The sequence below is a fragment of the Setaria italica genome, chromosome II (genome assembly GCF_000263155.2).
Source record: "Setaria italica strain Yugu1 chromosome II, Setaria_italica_v2.0, whole genome shotgun sequence".
Classification (NCBI taxonomy): Eukaryota; Viridiplantae; Streptophyta; class Magnoliopsida; order Poales; family Poaceae; genus Setaria; species Setaria italica.
Window position 1 is genome coordinate 8613950 of NC_028451.1, and position 27207 is coordinate 8641156.

The following is a 27207-nucleotide window of genomic DNA, read 5'->3' on the forward strand; positions in this document are numbered from 1 at the left end:
CGGATCACCAGGACATACTTACTAGTACCAACGGCCTAGAGATATTTTTATTTCACCATGCAAAAGGACCAGCCGATACTATTTTTATTTCAATCAGCCGATGCTACTTTACCATAAATCGGCCGATGCTATTTTTCCATAAATCGGCCGGTAATACTTTGGAATCAGCCGATGCTACTTTGCCGTAAATCGGCCGATGCTATTTTGCTAAGCAATCAGCCGATGGTATTTTTATTTCAATCGCCCGAAAATATTCCATCCGCTGACCAAAATTCTTCATCGGCTGACCAAAATTGGTTGATAGTCCATGATCGGCTGAAAAGCCATGGACGTGTGCATCAGCTGAATAACAACATGATTAGGTTCCCATGATTAAAATATCCATCAGCTAAACTAAAAGATTCCACCGGCTGAATTAACAGAAAAATTCCTCCAGCTGAATTTAAAACAAATCTCATCAGCTGGCCAACTGATTCTTGCTTTCTTTGTACTAGTCGATAATGAAGAAAAAAAAACTCCATTGGCTACTATGTGCCCAGCCGATTTGATTGCAAACAATAATATATTATGTTTTGAAATTCTTCTCCTTGCGCGATCATGACCTTTTGAACTCTTCCAGTGTACTGTACTAATGACGCCCAAAATCAATGTAACGTCACTCTCTATGTTGTCTGGCACCATGCTCAGAGTTGGCCGATAGAGAGAGGAACAGATCGGCCGGAGATTGGATTCGATTGGCTATCGGTTGCCTCAGCCGATGGCGCGTAGAGGCGTGGAGCCAAGGGAGCAATCGGCATCGCTAGCCGATGAGCGAACAACGCCCAGGCCAATTCTGATCAGCCGCACAGATGCGAAACAGGGGAACCATGCTAAGTCGATCGGATGCCTCAACCTAGGATATATACGTATATTGACATGGACCTTCAACCACGTAGATAAGTAGAGCCCTGGAATTATACGCATGCTTATCTTGGAAAATAAACTTGATTATCAATCGCCATTAAAATGTCAATCGTGTCCCACCAGGCGTGCCAAAAGTGTGTTGGCGCTAGAAATCGGTCAACCGGATCCCAGCGACCGACACACGACCCGGGAGAATCTGCTTAGCTCCTGTTCGGGTGAATGCCCTGGTGCGGTTCGCGCGGCGTGCCAGCCAATCTGACCTGTTGATTGGCAAGGAAGAACACGTGTCAGGTTCAGAAACTGCGATCGGCTAAGTTCCCGATCGAGAGAGCTTATCGGCGAATCGGCCGATTTGCTGTGATAATGAAATCGGCTATAAGACAGCACGATCCCTGTAGCCTTGTAGACAGAAAGATGCTAGAGTAGCCGGTACAAAGCTTGTGGTAACAGCACTAGGAAAAGATCTAATCGGCAATGAATGGATCTAACGACAGAAAATAATGAAAGCCGATACTACCGATTCCTAGTGGGATAATTGATGATAAAAACTAAGAAAACAGGTAAAAACCTATGAATCTAGTTGATATCGATAACTAGTGAATAAATCTAAACGAAACAACAGCGATGCGCCGGAAGTTAAAGCTTAGATATTACTCGATAAACGGAACTTACAGAATCGGCCGGAGATCAAGATGATGCAGCCCTGCCAACCCGCACGAACTCGTGAAAGGAAAAAGTAACAGCGAAGTCGCCTGCTCGAAAGTAAGTACGAAAAAGAAAGTAACTTGTTGTATTGATTGATTGTTGTTTACAGATTTACAAAGGTAGCTATTTATAGCCCCGTACAGATAACTTCTTAACCGACTAGAATTCTATCTCTAATTCAAACAGAAAACAAATATCTACAAGCATAATTCGTACTAGGTTAGCTATCCCACGCTTCGTGGGCTGACCTCCACCTTATCCTTCCGTCCCTTTCCAAGCCCATACAGACCCAATTAGTCCATCCTCCTGATCGGCCGATTTCTCATCGGCAAAGGATTGCCGATTGGGAGCCTGGCGTATTCTCCCTGAAGCGAAGCAAAAGCCGCCAGCCGATTCCTCATTATAGCACCATTTGACCGATTCCCAACTGTACTTCTCCGATTTCTTTTCTTCTTGACGCCGATTCTACTGGTGACGAAATCCGGCGTCAACACCAATAAACATGACAAAAAAATCCAGGTGATAGCTCGTTAATTATGACCCACTCCAATACCGTCTTGTTGCCGTTGGCACCCTCGCCTACTCGATGAGAAATCTTGTTGCCGTTGGCACCCTCGCCTACTAATGAGAAGAAATTTTTTTTCTCACACATCCTTGACCCAATAAACATGCTCAGGTGATATATCAATACAATTAGTTTTCCGGTAACTTGGCCTACCACATGATGTATGCTCTGCTGCGCCACGGCTGAACCATGAAAACTGTAAGATCTCCAACGGGTCCAGCTGAAGGAACACTTGAGAATCTATCATAAGCAATAAGTTCTAATTTTGACCTGTAGAAACGCAATCAGTAAAATTGCAATGCTTCTAGCGTTGATATGGGTAAATGATATACTTATAGATTATCACACTACAATGCTAAAACTGATTAAAATTGCATGCGCCAACGCAAATGGCCTTCTCTATCTCCGAAGATGGAAGGCTAGAGCATGGCACGTGTTGGGCACAAGACCAGCTCATGGTCCCAGCCCCCGTGCTTGGTCCTCTAACAGGGTTGTGGTCGGCACACGAAGCCCGACACCTCCAATATGGATGAGCCTCATGTATATCCTCCAATGGCGATGGAGTCGGCTCACAGGCTCCAATGTGGTCAGCATGCCTCCATCATCCATCAATGCTAGTCACCTCTTTTGCCTTAAGGGCAAGTGAGGCAACTTTTTCCTAATCCCTGATCTAATCTAGTGAAGAATTGTTTGAAATTGAATTGGATTTTTGCCTAGATTGTTTGTGTGCTGTGGTTACCATTGGCTGGCTGGGTTATCATACACCATGTATTGGATTTTTCTTGTTTCGTCGATCCGGTGGCACTTGTTGGTCTTCTTCTCGTTCTTTTTCTTCGATTCATAAAGTGTAGCCAAATTCGAGGATTAATGGTTTGAAGTCCATATCTGTGCATTTATTTAGTACTAACCCTCACTATTCTAGGACTTTGGGTGTTTCTGCTTTTTTCAGAAATATGCTAGAAATACAAGAGAAATCATATAAATGGAGCATATGTGATTATGTTGAAAAAAGACCATAAAGTATGGCCAAAGTAGACGATATTGTAGATGATTTTAGATACGAAATTGGACTACACCATGTCGGAGGACGATCAAAATAAATATAAATTTCATTTATTTTGGAGATCAGAGGAAAAAAACAGCCTCGGAAGGATGTGGAATGATGATCTCATCGTATCACCTTTTTTTTTTGTTTTGAGGGTCTTCGTGTTATCTGCTGTGGTGCTTAGCAGGTAGCACCACCGGCCAATTTGGCCTGGCACAAATGCGCGGATGGCATTGCCGTTGCTGGTTGATTGTGCGCACGCATGAGGGCTGGCCCAGGTGTATGAAGCTTGGCCCAGGAGGCGGCATCACATGCAGCAGCCAGGCCCAGGAGCGGGGAGCGGCGGCGCTACAGGAAGCGAGGGCGACGCAGCTGGTTTTTTGCGCGGGGGGTTTTCCTCACGTAGAAGTCCGCCTCAGGCCTCGTTCGTTTCACCAGGATTGGATTCCAGCTAGGATTACTTCCAGGTCCGGTTTGAGTGATTCCACCCGTGTCACTCAATCTGGTCAGGATTCATTCCAGGGGTGAGGAGGTATGGTTTCAATCCGGGCCATCTAATGTAGAAGGATTCCAATCCAGGTCGGTTTTCGTTCCAGATCAGACTAAAACGAACAACACTTTCAATGCAAGTCTGGTTTCAAACCGGGTCACTTCAAACCATCCGAAATGGACCTCATTCCGGGCCAATCCGGTGAAAACGAACGAGGCCTCAACTGGTTTTTCACCGGAAAACGTGGGTTCACCGTTTTTTATTCCCAACGATTTACGATTACAAATAACTCGGAAAAACTCTGCAATTTTGTTATTGAGCGCGTTGGAGTTGAGCACTCCAAGCTAATCTGACCCTCACCGCCGACGGCAGCGCGCGAAGAGTCTTGCATTGCAGCCAAGTCCCCTGACGAAACTTCCTTCTTCTTTTTTTGAATTTAAGCTTTCTTTTTTCTCCTGACGAAACTTCAGCGTTCAGATCCGCTCAACTCCGAGCAGTCTCAAAAGTCAAAACTGAGGAACCCAAATCCCAATTCCCGTCACGCTTGTACGCCACGCGGAAACATCCGTCCCCGCCCGCTCGAATCTCGATTGCCTTGCCCCCGGCATCGCCACCTCCGCCTGCCTGCTCCCCCGCTCGCCCCCAGCCTCGCCGCTTCCTCCTCCTCCTCCTCTCCCCCCCTCGCCGCGGGACGCCTAGGGTTTCCCCTCGCGGGCGGGCGGGGCGGGGGCGGGACGGGACGGGGATGGAGGGGTGGGCCACCGCGGCGGCGTACACGGCCGCCGCGCTGGCCTCCGCCGCGGCGGCGACGGTGATGGCGCTGCGCCTCGTGCACCGCCACCTCCTCCACTACGCCGAGCCCACGCACCAGCGCTTCATCGTCCGCATCATCCTCATGGTCCCGGTACGCCACCGCTGCTGCCGCGCCACCCTGTAGGCCGGTTCCGTAGGCGAATTTTAGCTGTTCACTTCAGCTCTTCTAGCTCGTAGCTGCGATTTGTAGGCGAACTGTGACTTCTGACTGGATTTCTTCTAAAGCTATAACGTTTTGGTTATTGATGCTTCTAGGAAGTTATGGAGTACCACGGGTAGCAACAAACCAAGAGTTAGTATTCATGCTTGGGTATGCAGACAGATTGCTAAGCAAATGGTATGCAGCGGCTGCCTTAGCATCGATAATTTTGTCTCAACAAACAAAGGGTCCCTGTTTCAGAAGGTTGATACGCTGATATTTGGGTTTTGGGGAATAAGCTTGTTTTCTGAATATTGTACATCATTTTTATGTTTCCTTTGCGATGGAGGACGAAACCACTTTTTCTGAATTTTCCCACTTGCCACTGCAACAGATAGCTGGTGCACCTATAATGTCGCGATAAGCACATGCCAACAGATAGCTGGTGTACTTGAAGCTGAAAATGATGCTTGGAACTATTAAACCATATATAGCCCTGTGGGGGTTGAAGTAACTTGCTGAGTGGAATGGCTTATATTCTCGTTCTGCACCCTGCCTCAGATATTCTTTAATTAATCTCCTAGAATGAATTTTGGTTGTAGTGGAAGTGTGGAACTATCAGAACAACTAGAATGACACAGATTATCTTACAAATGTGAATTTTCAGTTCTGATTCCTGCGCAGTTTGTCAGCCACGTGCAGTTAGGATCCACTAGTTATATCACAGGGGTTTGGTTAGGCCATTTGTTCCATGCCTTTGCTCTCTTTGGTTTAACACAGTACATATGATCAGTATGCTTGCTCTCCGTGCATCTAAAGTGAATATTTGTCCTACATAGCTGGTATAAAGTGTCAGCATGGAATCGTATATGTATGCATGTGGATTGTGTTCAATTTTTTAGTTTTATCATCCTACAGATGCACCTTGTATCCACCTTTTATTAAATTAATAACAATTTATAAGTACATTATTTGCAGGTATATGCAGTGATGTCATTTCTTTCCCTTATCTTACCGCGTAAAGCAATCTACTTCAATTCTATTCGAGAAATGTAAGTTAACTCCTTGCAGCTAAAACCTATTTTGTTTTATTCTGTGTGTCACCTGGTTCATGTTTATCACTTGAAGCATGTATACATGTATTTCTGATGGATAATGATGCCCTCATAGTAAGAATTAATAAATAAAACTGCTCTAGTAGCACTCTTTTTTAGCACCCATCTGTCATAAGCCCTGTGAATTTATATGATCCATCAGACCATCACCTTAACCAATGACAAATTGCAGTGTCGCACGAAACAAAGCTTAAGGTGGGAAGGGTGTGAACTTTCAACTTTGTTTAGTTATGGTATTGCAGTAGTTGTATTGCCATTTAATATGCCTGACATAGGGGAGTAACTCAAGTTGCTTATGTCACTGAACTAGAATCTGTTTTTAGTCAACCCGACCAGTAGTGAGGCATGACCTAATGGAAAGCAAGAACGTTAGTTCAGAAGAATTAATGGATTATACATGAAATTATATGGGTAAGCTACTTCTAACACTGCAGTGCAGAAATGGTTTCTGCTGATCTTTTGGCGCATAATTGTGGGGAGTTTCTCACAGTGCCGGTTCCTGCTGATTAATGAAGTGAAGTTCAATTGTCTGCATACTTATCTAATCAAGGACTAAGTCATAGAGATAATTGGTCATGTGGGCTGGTTTTCTAGATATGCATGCCTACCATAAAATCATGATATTAGCTTTATGAGCAATATCTTACTTGGCTCATCTCATGACTGTGGTTCCTATGACATATCGTAGTCCATGGATCCATATAGCCTATCAAATAATTGAGATATGGTAAAAAATAGTACTTTGTGTTAGTAAATGATCAGTGCTGAACTTACCCCACTTCTAGAAATGTTCATAGCAGGTAGATCCACAATCAAACAACTATTTGATCATGCCATGCATTTTGTGTTTTTTGTGTCGAACTGCCTATTGAATTAAAACTGTTCTATTTTCTAGAGACGTTGATCTATGTTTCATGATCGTTCCTTTTAAATATTATGGATACTTAAGTTCTATTGAGTTTGTGTAATTCCCTGAGTTCAGTTAGGTAAAATCAACCAGAGTACCTTACCCCATAACTAACACTCAGAACTGTTTCACTCACAATAACTACATGCTAATGCTTATGGCTCCAGTAAATGTGAAATTACCTAGATTATAACTCAGACTATTTTATTGTTCTTTTTTTAATGGATGATTTTATTGTTATAGTTTTTTTTGAAAATGTATGCTCCAGATAAAATGATGCTTAGTTATTTGTTATCCCTAGTGGGCTCATTGTTGAACTATAGATCACATAACATTTCTAACCATCCTTTTTCAATCTTCATTATCATTGAACTTTTTATCGAATTTTGTCGTCTCCTTAATATTGTTCCTGTGACCAATAAATCCATGATATATTTTTCTTCTCAAACACGTAGAAGAACTGTGTGTCATTGGCTCATTGTACTAAGAAGATAAAAAAAGGTTGCAGTACAAACAAACACCAAATACAAAAAAATCATGATATATTTACCCAGCATTTTTAATTGGGATTCTTAATCCTATATTTGGGTTGCATGTATGTGCTGACAACAGTTGTTTAGTGCCCTTGGGCATAGGAACCATGAACTGTTTATTAACTACTCCCTCTTGTCACAAGTGAGTGAAGTTTTGGAGACCATCAGTCTCCAAAACACAGTTTTACCATTAGTTTTTGTTAAAATAAATTTGTAACACATAGCAAAAGTACACTATTGTGAACCTACTTTTCAATACAAATCTACTCATCTTTTCTTTCAAATATCAATCTCAATGCACAAGAGATAATTTGTACTCTTTAAGTTTGACATGGTTGACTTCAGACAACCCTAAAATTTCACTTATTTGTGACTAGAGGGAGTAGTGGAGACTACCTCTCTTAAGACTCAGAGGCATGAGTGCATTATTGATTTATTGTAGCACTTATGCAGATTGCAGAATATCACTGATTGTAGTAATATGATGTCAAATACATTGAACAATATTTTGGTCCTCTTGAAATGATCTTTTGGCATGTTGTGGATTCTTCCCAACACCCTGGTGTAATTGCTGGCAAATGACAGACGTAATGATTCACTCTTTTATGTTATTATTTTTTATATCTGTTTATTTTCGTAAGTGGTAATTTGATTAGCTGCCCTAAGTATTATTCCTCCTGGTGTTCTTGTAGGATAGTCAAGGTTCATGTGTTGTACCTCCTGTTGTCTTTTATTGTTTCTGTAGTTCCCTGACAACTTTGAGCTATTTCAAGCAGTACAAAAGCTAGAATATATCAAAACTTACTTGCTGAATTGTGTTTTAGCTATGATGCTTGGGTCATCTACAATTTCTTTTCACTTTGCTTGGCATGGGTAGGAGGCCCTGGAACTGTGGTGGTAAGTTTGAGTGGCCAGTCTCTGAAACCCTCATGGTTCCTGATGACTTGCTGTTTACCAGCTATTCCTCTAGATGGGTGCGTAATTCTCCTTTGTGTGATTGTTTGATCAACACAACTTCTTGTGCAAGTGCTAAATGGTCGTATTTTGTGTTCCTGACAGGCGTTTCATAAGGAGATGCAAACAAGGCTGTCTGCAGTTTGTAATCCTGAAACCAATCTTGGTTGTTATCACCTTCATACTTCATGCTAAAGGAAAATATGAAGATGGAAACTTCAGTGTGAACCAGTCTTATCTATACATAACTATCATCTATACAATCTCATACTCTATGGCACTGTTTGCTCTTGCACTGTTTTATGCGGCATGCAGAGATCTACTTCAGCCATATAACCCTGTCCCAAAGTTCATCATAATAAAATCAGTTGTGTTTCTCACGTATTGGCAGGTAAAGTCCATTGTAAGGATATATTCATGTCTTTCTCTGAATCTACTTGGGAGCCATTAGCCTGCAAGCAAAATGATCCCACCAGTATTTCCTGTTACTCAGTGAAATATATTTTTTTGTATTAATTTGAAAGCTTTTCTCACAGGGCGTGTTGGTTTTCCTTGCTGCAAAATCTGGATTCATAAGAGATGCTGAGAAAGCAGCTTATCTGCAGAACTTTGTTCTGTGTGTTGAGATGCTGATAGCAGCCATTGGGCATCGATTTGCATTCTCCTATAAGGAATACGCTGGCTCCAATGCTCGTCCTTTTGGTGGTTTCAAGGGAAGCCTTCTTCATGCTATGAAATTCAACGACTTCTATCATGACACTGTACACCAGGTAAATTAGCAGTCCCTTCACAACTCATCCTGGTCCCAGATGCGAAACATACGCATGTTCTGTCTGCATCTCAATTTCCAGAGTGCAGTTTCAACTTTGTTTGATATAACTGTTTTCTCCCATGTTGCAGTTTGCACCTACATATCATGAATATGTGCTCTACAGTAATGAGGAGGAAGATGAACCTACAAAATACAGCCCCAGCACTGTTGTGCCAACTGGAGAGCAATTAGTAGAGCTGGCGGAAGTCACTGTCGTGAGCTCAAAAGCTCCAGCAATGTCAAGCTTACCGCTGAACAAGGCAAATCAGGCAGAAACAATGCCCACTCAAAGTTTGGAAGTCAAAACTGCTACTTCAGCAGAACCGTACGAGCTGTCGAACTTCCTCAACGTAGAGTTATCTGATTACCCTGCCGAGGTCCCCGTGATTCCTGATGTGAGAGAGCAATGACCTGGCGCTGTATATTTGGGGTGTAGATGGGCAGTAGCGCTGTTGAGCTAATCGTAGATTACGTTGTACATAGAAATGTTGCGTGTTGGTTACGTTTCATTGTTCGCCCATTTGAAGGGCATGCTCATTTTTTTTTTCTGAATGGGTTAAAGATGAACCAATCTCACAGATCAACTGAAGTTGTCAGGGGAATATAAGTACGAGGTAGGAGTGTGAGCAAATGTCTCGGATTTGCTGTTGCTGATGATGTGGGGTGTGTATTGAACGTGGTCTCTGTACTGACCTTATAAAGGTTCACGTGTATAGCTAGCTTGCAAGATTGCACTGAGATATGGATTTACTTCAGTATCCTTCATACGAGCTCATAAGGGAGTGGAATAATGCATTTGATTTTCTTGTTGCTGTAATGGCATATTTCATTCTTGAATGCCCCAAACTATGTTTGGCATGACTCCAGCTCTAGGTGGAGCTGTTCTACTCCAAAATTCCAGGTAGAGTCAGCTCCACTTCAGAAATAAAATGGGGTATTTGGCTAGATGGGTCCTCTCAGCTCCAAAAAAAATCAATTTCAGTGTTAATTGTCATTGTTGCCCCAATTCAGGCCCCACTTGTCATTCTCTCCCCCTCCTTTCTTCCTCCTTCCTTTTTCCTCTCTCTGCCGTTGTCCACTGGTCACCCGAAGGAAGAGGAGAGGAAGGCACCAGCAGGTGGGTGGTGCTGCCGGCGGCAGGGGGTGCGCGGGCGGTGGGAGGTGCGGCCGGCGGCGGGGGGTGCGGCCAGCGGCGGGGCTCGGGCGGGCGGCGGTGGGGGCGGCCGGCGGCGAGGCTCCAAGGCCGGAGCGCGCGGGACGGAGGGGCCACGGCGGCCGACGGCGGGAGTGACGGGCGGCGCTAGCGCGGTGGAGACCGGTGAAGATGAGCACGTGGAGTCTCGGAGGAAAATAGAACGAACCGTTTTTTCTGTGTAATCAGTGGCATTGGTGGGTAATTATCCACCAACTCCACGAGGAGGTTCAAAAGAGTGGTTTCTGGAGTAGCAAAAGAGGTGCTTCAAAACTCCACCTCCATTTGCACTACAGCTCCATGAAGTTGGCAACTCCATGGAGTTTTGGAGTTAGGATGTTTGGCTGAATTTTTTGATGGAGTTGCTGGAGTTTAGGAGTGGAGCTGTGCCAAACAGAGCTAATCCACGTTACAAAGGACTGAATAATGATTAGTGAGTCGGGCCTGCTGCAAATTATACGTCTACAAAACATCGATAGTCATAGGTAGTATACAAATGCTGTTACTGGAGGAATTAATTTATTGATACTCTTTTCTGAATCCCATAGGGTGTGTTAGTGTACACTGACCGAGTCAAGTAACTCACTTTGGCAGTTCATATTCATCTGAAACAGGCCAACCTAACCGCATCCGTCATCTCCTCAGAAGGGTTCATCCCGGCAGCTTTCATCTGGTACATGACTCGCGCGGCCTGCTTGTACCGTCCGCCGCGAGCATACGCCATGGCCATGGCGTTCCAGCACACCGCGTCGGGCCTGCCACCGATCGCCTCGAACGCCCTGGCGGCGTCCGCCAGCCGCCCTTGCTTCGCGTACATGTGCACCAACCCAGAGCCGACGAACTGGTTCGTGTCCACCCCGCGCTTGATGGTGTCGGCGTGCACCTGCTCCCCGCAGCACCCTTGGTGCTGCTGGTTCTCTGACTCGGCAAACACGGCGAGGATGCTCGACAGCGAGAAGCTGCTCCTGGGAACGCCGGCGGACGCCATGTCCCTGAAGACGTCGGTGGCCTCGTCCAGCAGGCCGTCCCGGTGGCAGGCCGTGATCAGGCTCGTCCAGGCTGCTTCGGGAACGGTTTCATGGCAGTGGCGCTCCATCATCATCGCGAGCACTTGCCGTGCTCTTCTGTGAAGGCTGCCGCTCTCACAGTAGAGCTGCACCAGTGCGCTGCCGATGTCGCCACAGACCCTGCCTTCCTTGACGACAAGCGCCTGCACCTGCTCGCCGAGACGCAGCTCGCCCGCGCGGGTGCACGACCGCAGCACGGCCACAGTGGCGTGGGCGAAGCCGTCACCGGTGAGGTCCCGGGCTTCGTGGCACATGAGCGCGAACAGGCGCATCGCGTCGTGGTGGAAGCGCGCGTCCGAGTAAGCCGAGACCATGGTCGCCCACGCCATGCTGTTCCTGGCCGGCATTTCGTCGAACACCCGGCGGGCGGCCCCGATGTCCCCGCACGCTGCGTAGGAGAGCAGCACCCGGTTGGAGAGCGGCAGCGGGAGGCCACCGCCGGCGGGGGCGCAGGCGCAGCGGCGCGCGAGGTGCGCGTGCACCGCGGCGACCTCCGCGGAGCTGGCGCAGTCCCTGAGGAGGGAGATGTAGACGTCCTCGTCGGGCGGGAGGCCGAGCGCGTCCATCAGGCGGAGAACGTCGCCGGCGCCCGACGAGGACGGAGGCGCGGCAGCGGATTCCGGCGGTGGCTTCTTGGTGCAGTCCTTGTCGTCGGCGGTGTCGGTGGTGGTGAGGTTGGGGACGGGGAGCTTCGGGCGCGAGAGGAGAGGCGGCGGCGGCGGTTTGGCCGGTTTGTTTAGGGCCGGGAACCGTGGCTTGCTGGTGGAACTGGCCGGGGAAGTGGCGTTCGCGGAGAGATGCCGGCGGCGGCGTGAGAGGCGGGGAGTCGCGGTGGCGCAGAACGGCTTCGCGTGGGAGCAGCGCGCCATGGTTGGCTGCAACTTGCAAGGTTGGCTGAATCGCTGAAGCACTGGAGGAGGAATGGACCCAAAGGCTTTTTTTAACAGCCCAGCCTAAGGCTTCGTTGGAATGGCCAACTTTTCAAGCTGGACCTGCTCGTTATTGGGCTGGGCGTTGCTAGAACCCAGCCCAAATCTGGGAACTGCTTTTCCTATTTTTTTGTTAGGATCAACCGATCAAACCACAAAAACTAGACTGATGACAAATACTTTTCACAACTAAAAACATTCGACTACCGATGAAAAAAACCCAAAAGGATCAATATTGTCCTCCAGTTTCACCAAATTTCGTTGTTTGGCTCTCGAAATTGGTCCAAATGTTCATTGCTTTCATATACAGTGGCAGTGAGCCACGCGGTAATGTGATGCAGTAGTCATTTGGAATTGTAGGGATTTATATTCAAACAATTTCTTTTAGAAAATAGCATTATTGCCCCTTCAATAAAGAAATTTTTTTTCTAAATTCCACCTCTGCCCCTGAACTCATCTACCAGTGACTTGATGTATTGAAGATGAAGCTCATCCTTTTCTCACCTTCTTTTTATGACTGCAATTGTAAGGGCATACTTGGGACAATCCGTGGTCATCTGTGCGCATGTAATGAGATTTAAACTTTTTTTCTAGAATATTTTATTGCCACATGCTTTGTCGTGCTCTTCATGTTGGTGTACAACCCCACATGATAACAACCTGCTGTACAGTGCAGCTTCTCCATGGAAAATAAACCAAACCTATTTAGATTTTAGACAGTCAGATCGAATTAGTTTCACGCATGTATAAACCAAAACTATCTGTCCGAGGTTTAGTCACGCAGAAATTTTGTGTGGCTTGCATGTATATATGTGTATATATACAGTTTTCCTACTCAATTACAAAGGGGAACTGCAGAAGGGGAAAAAGAAAGAAACACCAAAAAACCTTTGAAAATTGAAACGATCCCATTCAGCTCATTTGTGTTACCCAACGCCGGGAATTAAACTCACTTCAACCGTTCCAAAAAATAGCCATCCTTCTTATATGATCGATCGATGAACACCCGAGAAACGCAGAGCCTAAGCATTTCACCATGGCCTCCCTCCAAGCTCTCTTCTGCGCCGCCACGCTCCTCCTGCTCGTCATCCCGCACGCGTGCACGGCCGCCGCCGCCGCCGCCTCCACCACGGTGCAGGAGCAGTGCGACAGCTACGCCGCCGGCGACCGGAGCAGCTACGACTACTGCGTCTACAAGCTGGGGCGCGACAGCGGCAGCGCCACCGCCGACGCGCGGGGCCTCGCCGCCATCGCGGCGCGGGCCGCCAGGGCGACGGCCAAGGCTACGGGGGAGAGGATCGCCGGGCTGCGGGCCAACGAGACGGTCCCGGCGCGGCGGGGCTGCCTGGCGGCGTGCGCCGCCGAGTACGCCGCCGCCGTGCGCCGGCTCGGGCGCGCCGCGAGGGCCGCCGCGCGGCGCGAGGGCGGGGACCTGCGGCGGGCGCAGGCGCTGCTCGAGGAGGTGACGGGCACCACCGCGCGCTGCGACGGCGCGTTTGCGGCCGCCGGGCTGGAGTCGCCGCTGGACGGCGCGGCCCGCGGGCTCGACGACGAGGTCGAGCTGGCCATCGCCCTCTTGCCCTCGCCGCCATCGCCGTCGCCACCGCTGCCGACTAGAGCGTGAAAGATGCGCACGCATGCGTGCGTTACGTTGAGCAATATTTTTTTGTTAAGTTAACGTGATGAACAATAAATCTTTGACATCATGCATGAGTTGTTAATGTTCTTGTATGTGCAAGGAACTAGAGAACAGACTGAACACAAGTTCGATCACCATTCCACCCAAGATCCATGTCCATGTCACGTTCTCTAACAAATTGGAACTGCACTGCATTTACCTAGACACAAAAAAATTACAACGGCAACTCATATGCATGAACAACTGATTGCTGAGTCAGCAGTTCGACGAAAGCTAATTTCATCGAACAGCTACGGCTCCATAGACGACGATGCTGGCAAGAACGGCTTGTAACAATGCGATGATGGAAGACGAGGAGCCCTGCAGCCTCGATGCTCCTGTGTATGTGCAGCAGGACGAAGATCCAGATTCGAATGAGAAATCAGCGTCAATCACGATATCACATCAAAATTTTCACAAAAACCGTTCAATCTATTAGCTGCTCACCCGACGACGATGGCGGCGGCGGCACCACGGCAGTAGTAAACGTAAACTCAGGTGTCAGCGGCGGGAGCGGCTTGCCTGCGAAAGAAATTAACAAAAAGCAAGAACGATCGATCACGATGAATCAAAATCCATGGCTCTAATAATATTTGCCAGTTGGAGAAACTTCACGGGGATTATTAATGAAGAAGGAAGAACCTGAGCAGTTGCGTGTGAGGGAGACGAGGACGTGGGCGTCGCCGAGGCACTCGGCGGTGACGTTGACCATGGCGCGGGTGCTGTCGTACTCGGGTCCGATGAGCCTGGCGGCGTTGCCGCGCATGACATGCATGAGGCAGCACGGCTGCTCCGCCACCGTTCTCCTCACCTGGACGCAGCACGGGACGGGGATCTCCTCCGCCCGGTGCTCGATGAAGTCCAGGCACGACAGCAGCCGCTGCAGCGACGGCACGCACGTCGTCGTCTCGTCAGGTGCCGCAGCGGCCGAAGCCGGTGCCGAGAGGAACGCCGCCGCCGCCGCGACGGCGAGGAAGGAGAGGAGGAGGGCACGGGCGAAGATCGGTCTGCTGGACCGCGGCGCCGCCATGCCGCCGTCGTGTGGTGTGGCACGCGTACGTGCGGCGTATGGAAGGGGTTTGGTCGTCGTCGTTGCATGTAATGAATGACCGGTTGGTATGTATAGCCGTGGAATCTGATGTGGGCACGGATGCTGGCCGCAGCATACGTGATGCACCCTGTCTCTATCCCGGAAGTGCACGTCGGTTCAAGTGTACGGGAAAAAATTGCGCGCAGGAGTCCTGCAACCTGCCGCGCGTGCAGGACGCTGCCAGATGAAAGACGCGTGGCTGTCCAGGAAATCGAACGCGCGCGCAGATCGGGCGGACGACGAGCCAGCGCCGCTGAACGCGCGCGCCCCTCGTGCGGAAGATGAGCCAGCGCTGAGCCGACGGAAGACGAGCCAGCGCTGAACGCGCGCGCCCCTCAAGCCGGCGGAAGACGAGCCAGCGCTGGAGCCAGGATTTCTGTGATTCGTTTCACAAACAAAATCTGAGATATTCCGTAATCTGAAAAAGGGTTAAATCTAAAGAGTGGTACATGGAAGTGATGTGTATAAAAGAATAACAGATCCATAAAGTGTGATGTGATCCTTATCAAACAATATAAATGAGTTACACAGTACCAACTGACATAATACAAATCTAAATAAAATTTTATGTAACACAACAAAGATTACATGTTTTCTTGATTTGACATTCCACCAAAATTTAATTTCTTAACAACCGGCTGTAATGTGGCAGCTTGATCAACTCCAAGTAAGAGATTCGTATATTCTTCTTGGATATAAGGAGCGCTCACGGTAGAAGAATCTCTGTACATATTAAATTATGGCATTATTAAATTATGGCATTATGGCATTAGCGTATCCACCTTGGATGAAAGGAGCAGCCATGGACGAAGATTGTCCATACACATCATTTGCAGAGTTTGGCATCGTACTGTTAACATCGATGCTACCATCATTAAGATCCTGTACCACAGAAAATGAAACTGCCGATAAATAGTTGCATATAAGGAAATCAAATATGAAAAGTGGATATAGTCCAACACATATGACTTACGATAGATTGACCTAGATCAACGCCTTGAAATTAGAGGGACCTCACTGGCTTTTTGTTGCATCCTGCTTAGAGAATTATCTGCTTCCAACTTATCTACGGCATTCTCCAAATCAACAAGAAGTTCTTTGGACAGTGAACACTTCAATGCAATGGATGTCACCTTTCGTGCAATACGTGCAGCATGCATTTTCAAGCTTTCCTTCTCAGATCCTTATTTCTCAATATAGAATCCTCTCTTTGCATATTTTGTCCATCTGTTTAATATGTATTGAGATGGCAATAAGAAAACATCGTTTGCATTGAAGACTTTGAGGGCATGCTTGCATAATAGACCTATATGTGGATATCATATTTCATTAATTTGTATTATAAACTATACTATTGCAATTAAATTTTTTACTATGGATTCGTATTTTCTGCAAGCACATGTAATGGTAATATCTGCTTTGTTGAACACAATCGTTGCTCCATAATCAGAGTATATATGTGTAACCGTATATGTCAAAATCGACCCCTCAGTGTGTAATAATTTACAAGAGAATGAAAATTGTTCATTAAATTCTTCCTGAAACTCTTTATACATCCGACTTGTATATGACTTAGCCGCAGTCTTCAAAAGAGGTATGTGTGCAACTGGGCTCTTTCGACATGATTGAAAAGCTTCATCCAACTCATTATTATGAAGACTAGCAGAAACCTTATCACATTCTTCAAATAGTTCCGAAATACCCAGTTTTCTACAAAATCTTTTCTTGAATACGTTATTCATACCTTCACTTCTTTGAGTGGAGTTCATATCAGTTGTAAATGAGTCATGGTATATAGCAGCCCACTTTGTCCTCAGATCATACAGGTTTAACATCCATTCATTATCCTTAAGGTTGTACTCACACAACAATTCATCCCACTTCTTGTTCAAGTAAAACTCAGATATATCTTCATAGACACATCCCTTAAAATCATGAAGAAACTTCTCTGGATGCTGCTGGATTACATGACCGAGATTGCTAGCAGCATTTAGATAAATATGCCACAAACAAAGACGATGGCTTGTATCTGGGAATACATAAGCAATTGCACCTGCCATGGCCATATCTTGATCAGTGAAAATTGTGTTGGGATGCTTACCTGACATTGCTGTTAAAAAAGTTTCAAATAGCCAAAAATGATTCAATAGTCTCATTAAACAATAATGCAACCCTAAAAATTATAGTCTGCTTGTGATGGTTGGTTCCCAGGAGTGGAGCAAAAGGCATTTCAAACTTATTAGTCTGAAACGTGGTGTCAAAAGGCACGGCATCACCAAAACATGTGTAATCCATGATAGATTGACCATTTGCCCAGAAGAAGTTAGCCATCCTGCCATCTTCATCTATTTGAATGGCATAAAAAAATATTGAATCCTCTATCTGCTTATTTTTTAAGTATTCCAACAATGTTTGTGCATCATTGGATTCTAAGTATTTTTTGCACTGCCGACCAATCTCATTGTTACAATCAATCCATGAGAATGGCACTTTGTCGGCTCCTCCATAAAATTGCACCATAAACTCAAACACCTGGGCTGGCTTCATTCCGCCCTCACTCATTTGGCCAATTAGCTTCTTGTCCCCTTCTTGAACACGTCATTGGGACCTAAGATTCTGTATTTTATTTGGACTTGCAAGGTAATGGTTGTGATCAAGCACAACCTTCCTGCACTGACTAAACCCCCTCCTTGCTGACACTAAACTGAATACGAGCATCGCAACATGTCCTTGTAGTGTCCTTTGATGACTTAATTTGTCGATGACCTTGACTACTGCGAACTATATATTTGAGATAGATACTGCCATCTCTTCGACGCTTTGTGTCGCTCTTTCTAATATTGAACCCAACCTTGCCTGCATAGGTGTTGTACATATCATAAGCTTCCTTGTCAGATTCAAAAGACATTCCAACTTCAGGAACGATGAAATAATTTTCCGCAACTTCATCAACCACATGTTGTACAATGAGTCAAGAATTAAAGGTGCCTTACAACAATACAGACTATTATAGTATCACTTCAATTTGTTATTCACATTCCTTCAGTTACCTCATCTGGCCCCTGATCACCGCTATTGTCGTTGCTTCTCCCCTCTCCTCACGTCACTGTACATGCAGAACGATAATCAGGGTCTGTACGCTAAACATTACATACTAGGGAACAATGACACTGCAATTCACTCCATGATGAAAAGATAGTCACCTCCAGATTCTGCTCCATGCGTGCCCTCCGTTCTGGAGCCATGAAGCACGAGCGCGAATGCACCCCTGACAACGCCTTGCCCCCTCGGCTAGGTAGTCGATGGTGCCTACATGATGCTGAATGTCTCGATGCCGTCGGGCAAGGCATGCTCCAACGAGTTCACCTACAGACCCGATGGCGCCATGTCGATCGCTCCATCGCTGCCACCCGGCAGGGCATGCTCCAATGAGTCAGTCTCCAGATTCGATGCCGCCATGCCGATCGCTCCATCGTCGCCACCCGACAGGGCTTGCTCCAACGAGTCCGCCTCCAGACCCGACAGCTTCATATGGATCTCCATCACCGCCACTTGATTCTGCACGCGTGACGGCTCAAACCCTAGGCGGCAATAATACGGAAGACGAGAGGAGCTCCTACATGTGGTGACTCCGTGACTAGGAAATCGAGGTGCAGCATTGGCTCGTCTTCCGCTAGCTCAAGGAGCGCGTGCGTTCACCGCTGGCTCATCTTCCGCTGGCTCAGTGCTGGCTCGTCTTCCGCCTGAGGGGTGCGTGCGTTCAGCAGCGCTGGCTCATCTTCCACCCGATCTGCGCACGCGTTCGATTTCCTAGACAGCCATGCGTCTTTCATCTGGCAGCGTCCTGCACGCGCGGCAAGTTGTAGGACTCCTGCGCGTAATATTTTTCCCAAGTGTACACCATGTTCAAGAGTCAAGGAGAGTACACTTAGAATGATTAGCAAGAGGAAAGTGGGGGGTTAGTTCCTAACCCCCTTTAGTACCGGTTGTGCAATCGGTATTGCTACTTCGGTACTGAAGGGGGATTTAGTACTGGGTCAAATAACCAGTACTAAAGAGGTATTAAAAAAAATAAAAAAAGAAATCCCGCTGCACTCCCTCCGCTGTCCGCCACCATCAGCCGCCGCCGCCCTCCCGCCTCGCCCTTTCGCCACCGCCGTCCACCGCCATCCGCCGCCACCGCCCTTCCGCCACTCCTTGCCCGGCCCCGCCGCCCTCCCACCGCCGTTTGCCGCGCCCTCCCGCCGCTCCTTGCCTAGCCCCGCCGCCTTCCCGCCGCCGTCCGCCGTGCCCTGCCACCGCCGTCCACCGCTCCTTGCCTTGCGCCCTCCTGCTGCTCCTTGCTCGGTCACCCCGCCCTCCTGCTGCCGTCCGTTGTGCCCTCGCGGTCGCTGTTGCCTTCCACCACTCCTTGCCCAGCCCCACCACTCCTTTCCCGGCCCCACCGCCCTCCCGCCGCTCCTTGCCTCCTGCCATCGCCCTTGTCCCCGTCGCCGCCCTTGGCCCCGTTGCCGCGGTGCTGAGAGAGAGAGAGAGAGAGGACAGAGAGAGAGAGGAAGATAGGGGGAGGGGGCAGAGAGAGATGGAGCGGGTATAGGGGGGAGATGGATAAGGTGGATGAGGAGACGGGGTACTAAAGGTTGGGAGCTCCTTTAGTACCGGTTGGTAGGTCCAACCGGTACTAAAGGTCACCCATTAGTACCAGATGGAGCCTCCACTCGGTACTAATGTGCCCATAGGCCTTTAGTACCAAGTGGAGCTCTCAACTGGTACTAAAGGGGGTCATGGGGGGCTCCTGAGGAACTAGCCGTTAGTATTAGTACCAGGTCAAAAACCAACTGGTACTAAGAGATAGGACCAATGCTCAGTTTTCCAGTAGTGAAAAGTTCTTAATAATTGAAGTTTAAGAAAATCATTTGTGTGAGGACTGAGGGGAGTAGCATAGTGTGCACGTAGATGTGGTTTGGGCTTGATTTTTGTCAAACAATGGCATCAAGCTAGCTTGTTACTCTTGGCGTGGTTAGCAACAACAAGTAGGCTGTGGTGATTGGAGAAGGCCCTTGGTGACGTCTTGGAGATTATAGGAGCCTACTACAAGGAGAAGATCTGTACTTGATTTGAAGCTTGCCATTTTGGAGATTGAGAAAGCAACATTCTTGGTGAGCACTTGAGCTAGCAAAACCCTATGTGGCTGCACATCAAGGATTATAAGGGGAGCGTCAACTCCTTGTTACCTCAAGAACGGATCTGGTCACTTCTTGCCCTCTCTTTTACTTCTGGCATTTACTTTCTTGTAAGTTTGTTTTATTGCTCTTATTTGTGTCCTTAATGAGCAGCTAGCTCGTTAGTTGCTATCTAGCATTCCCTCATAGGTTAAGGTTTCTTTCAACTTACAATTCTAGGCTAAGGCTACTTGCTTATTCTAGTTTAAATTTGAATTAGTCCTAGTTCATCCCTCCCTCTTAGGGATGCTGAGGGTTGTAGCATTAGCTGGCTGGGGCGCTAGGCACTAACAAATATCTCGTCGAGCATGATGGACTATAAGTTAGATATCTTTTCTCGGGTCTATTTAGGGAAGATCTGGTTCCAAGTTTGGAGCAGATCAAGTTTGTCAGTGAAGGCCTTGTCAAGGCTTTTGTTGGCTCCTTGCACTAGTGTCCGACAACATTGTGCTCAGCTCAAAGGCAGGGTGTACCACATCTACATCACTAACGAACTCACCCTAGTTATTGGCTTCTTGCTCGATGCCCATGAGCATTAAGGGTATGTTTGGTTGCTGGCCATAATTTGCCATGCCTAATGTTAGCCACACATGTGGCAAGCCACGTAATGTGGGAACAATGGATTGTTTGTTTGATAACTAAAATGCGGCAAAATCGCTGTGGCTGCTATTTGGATTGCTGCTACATATATTTGGTAAAAAGTTATGTCACATGTTTGGTTGCCAGCTATATGTTGGTAAAAACACTTTAATACCATAGTGCTAAGATTACCGTCCATTCCTCACAAAACAATTACATTTCAACATAGCAAATAGGGATATATTTTAAAAATATTACAAGTACAAACACAAGCCTGATGTTTTCAAATATTAGTTCAGTGAAACAATAACATGATGGTATCCAATCAATTTACATAATCAGTGGTGCTAACAAGTGTCTCCCGAAGTGATTTTTATCGTAGCACTGATTTCATCAATGGAGTCTGCAGAACGGCTCTTACAAAAAATAGTACATGCCAATATAATCTGATAATTCATCATAAATTCGTCAAGGAAAAAATCTAATCAAAATCGACACTTCATCATAAATTAATCTTATAAAAAAAGAAAAATACAACATATTTCCCACTGGAGAAGTAGGGGAGGGGGCGCATTTTGCAAGCCGCATCGAGGCTCTATCAGGCAGCATGTTGCTCCTCTCACAGGACGGTTGCTTCCTTTACTCATCCCGCTTCTGCCTCTGCAGTTGCCTTTTCTAGGACATGATTCTTCAAATTCGTCAGCAGAAGGTGGTGGTGACTGGCAAGTATATGAGAATCGTCTGTAGTACATGATTCAGTTGCTTCTGTAGGATGTAGAAGTATAGCTGGTGGGGGAAGAGCCCGCGATGGAGCAGGCATGAAGCAGATGTGGGATGTGTACTATCTAGAAGTACACAAGCTAGAGAACAAATTCTCTGGTTTGGGGTTCCACCATGTCATCCATGACAACAACATTGATGCAGACATCCTATCAAAGCTTGGATCTACACGCACTCAAGTTCTAGCAGGAGTTTTTGTCCATGAGCTACACAAGCCATCCATAATGGAGCCGGCACCATTAGCAACCACTGATTGAGATCCTACCATGCCAGATCGGGAGGTTATGATGATCGATGTAGACTGGACTGCTACTTTCATCGATTACATCAAAGAGCACAAGCTACCCTCAGACAACATTGACGCAGAACAAGTCTTATGGCGCAGCAAGAACTATATTCTAGTCAGAGACAAGCTTTACAGAAGAGGTGCATTGTTAGGAGTGCTCATGAAGTGCGTCTCACAGCAAGACGGTGAGGACATATTGGAGGAGATCCACAGAGGCATTTGCGGCAACCGCACGTCCTCAGGCACAATCGTGGGTAAAGCTTTCAGATCAGGGTTCTATTGGCCTACAGCTCTCGCTGATGACGAGGAACTAGTCCGCCGATGCCAAGGGTGCCAATTCTTCACCAAGCAGCAGCACGTACCTTCCCACAAGCTGATCACCATACCATCCTCTTGGCCCTTTACGTGCTGGGGGCTTGACATGATTGGCCCACTTCCCACGGCGCCTAAAGGATTCAACCAAGTTCTGGTGACCATTGATAAGTTTACCAAGTGGATTGAGGTGAAGCCAGTCACCTGCCCCAAAGCAAATAGAGTACTTGACTTCCTCGACGAGCTTGTTCATCGCTACGGCTTCCCCAATTGCATAATTACAGACATGGGTTCAAACTTCAACAACCAAGGGTTCTGGGAATACTACGGAATAGTGGGATGAACGTCCAATATGTCTCCATCGCTCATCCGTGGGCCAACGGCCAAGTTGAGCGCGCCAACAGGATGGTGCTAGACGCTCTCAAGAAAAGGTTGCACGACATCTTCAACACCAAGGAAGGCAAGTGGCTCAAGGAGCTACCCAATGTACTCTGAGGGCTACGTACCCATCCATGCAAGCCTACAGAGTAATCGCCCTACTTTTTCAGCTACGGATCTGAAGCCGTGCTTCCTGCTGACGTCATGTAAAAATCCCCAACAGTCGAGCAATATGAGGAAGGTGCAGCAGAAGAAATAAGGCATCTAGACATTAACAACCTTGAAGAAGCTTGCTGCACAACACTCGTCCAGTCTGCAAGATACGTCGGAGGCCTTCACCGCTACCATGATCGAAAAGTTAAAGAACGATCGTTCAACATAGGTGACATGGTCTTTCACCGTACCCAGGACACTAAAGGGCTGCACAATCTCAACTTACCATGGGAGGGGCCTTTCATCGTCTCCATGGTCACTGGACTTGGATCATATAGACTACAACACCCATCTAGTGAAGATTTCAACAACTCGTGGAACATCGAGCAACTTTGTCAGTTTTATCCTTAATTTAGATTTACATATTCATGTAATTGGCCATTGGCCCTAGTTGTAGATTTACAATTCAATAAAGCAGTCATATCCTCATCATAATTCAACTACTTAATTTTGCCTTATCACGGCTTGCAGAAGCAAGTTTGCAGTACTCCTAATGAGCTATTCAGCTCCCTAGGAAAAATCACCCAATCGCGGCTTGTGATAACAATTCTACAAAACTCCAACAAGCTATTTAGCTCCCTGGGCAAAATCGTCCAAATACGGCTCATAATAACAAGTCTGCAAAATTCTAGTGAGTTATTCAACTCACTGGACAAAATCGTCCGGCACACGTCCTAAGTATTCTACAATGTGCATCTGATTAGGCTTACAAAAGAAGCCTTGTGCACAGACACTCACATTAATCGTATGAGCAATAATCAGGATTAATTGTGAGAGGCACTAAAAATAACAAGTCGCAAAGCAAGAAAATAATTGCATAAAGACTTCAATATATTAGAAGCATTGACAATTGTTCTTCATACAAATACTAATGTTTCTTCATCTCCAGATCTACTCAAGTTCTAGCTGCTTGCTACTAGCTTCTGTAGTGATGGGATCCATCTCCCACATAATCTCCTTGAATTGCTCATCCGAGCAGTCTGACGCCATCCCTTCAACAACGGGTTGTAAATTTACTCGGGGATAGAAAGACTTCACAAAGCTCAAGACCTACTGGGAGATAGACTTCACCATCTTTTGAGTGTAGCCAAAAATCTTCTCTGGCGCATCCTTGAGTATCTCTAAGCTCGGACAAGGCTCTACACCTTCAGCTAGGGGCTCTATCATATCCACAATCGGCTGGGTGGCCTTACAAAATGTGGCAGTTTCCACCTTAGCCTCACGATCTTTGATGGTCTCCATGGTAGTAACAAGATCAGCCTTGCCATCCTCATGCATCTTCTTCTCCTTCTCTAGGTTATGCTCCAACTTCTCAACTTGCAAGACAAGTTTGTCGTGCGGGTCAGTCACATGATAGAACGCATTGGTCCAATCAGTGGCTTTCTCCTAGAGTTCTTTCTTTGACTTCTCAAGCTCCGCACATTAAGGCAGCAGAGGATCAGTACCACAAGTAGAATCAATATTCGGAAAGCAACAATAATAACGATTAGCTTTAATCCACTGGTTCAAGGACTTGTTGCGTCCGCTGAGTCGTTCTTTCTCTTCTTCAAGTTGCAAGATGCGATTCCGGTATTCAACAGCAGCTCTGTCATACTTCATCATTAATTGAGACAACACTCCCTCTCCTTAGCAAGTTCTTTTTCAAGGGCCTTAGCACGAAGTACTGTGTCCCCACATCCTTCAAGCATTTAGTATTTGTGGTGGTAGCACTTGATGGCATCCTACGACACACACAATAGGTACTCGTATTAGTACACGAGTACAAATTACAAGGCAATTATCAACAAATCAAGTCAGAAAGAACATACCTCTACATAATTGATAATACGGCGGTGTATCTCCATCATTCCAGCGACCACATCCATATTGAGCAACGGGTCGTCGATCAGTTGGATTTCTTCAAGATGAATTGCTCTAGCCAACAGAGGATTTGCACGAGCTTCAGAATCAGCTGTGCTTTGCGGAACCATAGCAAGGTTTGTCAACGGACCTGGTTCAGAGGATGCGTCGGTGGCCATGACTTCCACATCCTTCGCTGCTTCAATTTCCACCTATGGCTCGAGGGCTACAGGAGTAGCAACGGTGCCAGAAGTAGTCATCACCACTTCTTCGAGTACTTGTCGCTCAGGGGCTAGTGGCACAACATCGCTTGACGATGCCAATACCTCATGCATAAGAGCCGCCACAGCAGACGTAGCCCTTGGAGTAGACAGCTTCTCCACAATTTGCTCCTGCGGTAGAAGTACTGCTTGAGCCTGGATGATGCCTTGGGCTGAGTGGCTGCCGCCATCAGTCACAGGATTGGAGTCAGGCCTAGCCAAATCTATGTCTGAGGATTTCTTGCAGAAAGGGCACATATTTCTGTCACAATAACTTACTTACGAGTCATAATAAGTACTCGAAAGAACAACAAAGGATACCTTCAAGATCTCCTTAGTTTCAATTTGGGTTCTCCTGTTAGGCGTAGTGGCTTAATAGCTGGAGACGGTGCCTTTGGCGCGGCCTGAGAAGTCGCAGCTTGATCCTAGCCAGCCTTAGTTACTGCCCCCACTGCCGACATCATCTCTGCGCCAACAGGGTTTACCGCATCACTAGAGGAGTTTTCATTGCTAACAACAGGCTCTGAATCATCTTCAACATCGATCACCTCCTCGGTGATCGGTGTCGCCTAGGCACTCCCGGGCCTACCGGAAGACTTGTACGGACCCACTCAAGGGAACGTTCCTGAAACCTACTCGGACATGAAGACTACTCTGCAAGGCACGTAAGCTTCATGGACTCCTTGAAGACTAGTTGGGTCAGAAGGAAACTATTCTACCGAGTTAGAGTAGGATTCTGTAACGTACTCGAATAGGGCTCTTGTACACAATCCGCCCTATAACCCTGCTCCCCCAACTATATAAGGGCAGGCAGGGACCTCCTCCAGACAACCAAGAACAAGTGCAACTTGACACAAGTTCAATACAACCAACACACAGAACGTAGGGTATTACGCGATCTAGCGGCCCAAACTTGTTTAAATCGTGTTTCTTGCATCACCATCGACTCCTTGATTCTCGATGACACCCACCACACAAAAGACCACCTTGGGTACTCCCTAGGTGGGTTGCCGGTCTAAAACACCAACAATAGGCAACTTGTCCTGAGCAGCTAAGGCAGCTGTCTTCTCAGTTCCCTTCGCCACCTCGAGTACCTACAAACCACTAGTGTCATCCTAAGCAAACACGGTGGTGACATTGGAGACACCTTTTGGGAGTAGTGATACTCAGGATCTTGTCCTTCCTTTACTACCAGACAGGTCTCCTAGCATGAGTCCAGTACCAAAAAGGGATCCAAGTATGACTCCACCTCCCCCTCCTATGAAGAAGCGTTCAGTTCCTCCTCCACTCCACCTCCTAAGAAGAAGCAGAAGGAGAAGGCACCATCTGAGAAATTACCTTATGATATGATAGATGAGGAGGTCAAGGCTGCAGTGATTGTTGAGTACGAAGCATGGAAGAAGGCTTGTAAAGAAGCATGGTTGAAGAAACAGAATCCGGAGCCACACCGGATAAGTGTAAGATTTGGTCTTTCATCGGAAGAATGGAGGCGAAGAAAAGGAAAAAGCCAGAGAAACCTCCGTTATCTGATTACGACAGGCAGATAACAAAGCAGGCAGCTCAGAAGAGGTAAAGAAGTGGGAAATCTATTGCTCAACTCGGATAGCAATCCAACCAATCGGTTGCCCCGCTTGTGGTGCTTTCTGACTTTGAGAAGAACCTGCTGGAATTCAGTAAAGATACAAATCTGATAGCAATACAACTTCGAGGGGAGGATGAGATCCCAACGCTTCTTGTGCTTGATAAATGGAAACATGAGTATGGTAAAGAGCTCGTGTGGCCATGCTTGGTGTAATATCTTCCAACGAAGATGTACAAGCTACACCAATGGTACATGCAGGGTACAGCAAATGGTTTTGTCGTGATGGAAGTTCGGATTGGTGATCAACATTACTTCCGTGGCGATGACATCATAATGGTGGATCTGGAGGAATTGTACATGCTATACAATCAAAACGCACTAGACAAGTCACTAATCAGTTGCTGGGTCCTGTAAGTCTTTAGTATATTCCTCTAATTTCAAAATCCTCGCTCTAGTCAATTTACGATGTCTTAACTCCTATTCAATTTTGTATTGTGCAGGATGGAGATTCAAACTTGTCGCAGGATGGGATACCATGACGTAGGCTTCATGGACCCCTCAATTATTTTCCAGAATAATCTAAAGGATAAAACAAAATGGACCATGAAGAATATATTTAAGTTCCTCGACAACCATTGGGACAAAAGGTGCATATTATTACCATGGAACTTCGAGTGAGCGTTTTTCACATCTCTTTCTTTTCCGAACTAGCACTTAAAGATAATACTAACTAGCTTCAATTTGGATGTACAGGTACCACTGGGTACTCCATATTATTATCCCCGCTTCGAGCTTCGTGTATGTCTGGGACTCTTTGAGG

General features: G+C 46.8%; 3 protein-coding genes across 4 annotated transcripts; 2 read left to right on the forward strand and 1 right to left on the reverse strand.

Moving 5' to 3' along the window:
- The first annotated feature begins 4180 nt into the window (after positions 1 to 4180).
- On the forward strand, positions 4181 to 9783 carry LOC101760208 (transmembrane protein 184A). 2 transcript variants are annotated; one of them, XM_004955825.4, is made up of 6 exons: positions 4181 to 4612; positions 5639 to 5712; positions 8040 to 8189; positions 8275 to 8560; positions 8706 to 8939; positions 9070 to 9783. In XM_004955825.4, exons 1-6 carry the CDS (start codon positions 4454 to 4456, stop codon positions 9388 to 9390), a joined length of 1224 nt encoding a protein of 407 aa, XP_004955882.1. In that variant the 5' UTR covers positions 4181 to 4453; the 3' UTR covers positions 9391 to 9783. The 2 variants fall into 2 exon arrangements, with proteins under 2 accessions (XP_004955882.1, XP_022680121.1); XM_022824386.1 differs by lacking the exon at positions 4181 to 4612 and adding an exon at positions 4813 to 4858.
- Positions 9784 to 10596: 813 nt separating this feature from the next.
- LOC101760880 (pentatricopeptide repeat-containing protein At1g31790) lies at positions 10597 to 12149 on the reverse strand. Its single transcript, XM_004955827.3, has one exon. It carries the CDS (start codon positions 12106 to 12108, stop codon positions 10774 to 10776), a length of 1335 nt encoding a protein of 444 aa, XP_004955884.1. The 5' UTR covers positions 12109 to 12149; the 3' UTR covers positions 10597 to 10773.
- Positions 12150 to 13204: 1055 nt separating this feature from the next.
- Positions 13205 to 13792, forward strand: LOC101753195 (pectinesterase inhibitor 8). Its single transcript, XM_004959063.1, has one exon. It carries the CDS (start codon positions 13205 to 13207, stop codon positions 13790 to 13792), a length of 588 nt encoding a protein of 195 aa, XP_004959120.1.
- Positions 13793 to 27207: the final 13415 nt, after the last annotated feature.

Coding starts and splice junctions, on each gene's coding strand:
- LOC101760208 (XM_004955825.4), top strand. CDS start 4,454: ATGGAGGGGTGGGCCACCGCGGCGGCGTACACGGCCGCCGCGCTGGCC. Junction 5,713..8,039: donor TTCAATTCTATTCGAGAAAT/GTAAGTTAACTC, acceptor ATTGTGTTTTAG/CTATGATGCTTGGGTCATCT. Junction 8,561..8,705: donor TGTTTCTCACGTATTGGCAG/GTAAAGTCCATT, acceptor CTTTTCTCACAG/GGCGTGTTGGTTTTCCTTGC.
- LOC101760880 (XM_004955827.3), bottom strand. CDS start 12,108: ATGGCGCGCTGCTCCCACGCGAAGCCGTTCTGCGCCACCGCGACTCCC.
- LOC101753195 (XM_004959063.1), top strand. CDS start 13,205: ATGGCCTCCCTCCAAGCTCTCTTCTGCGCCGCCACGCTCCTCCTGCTC.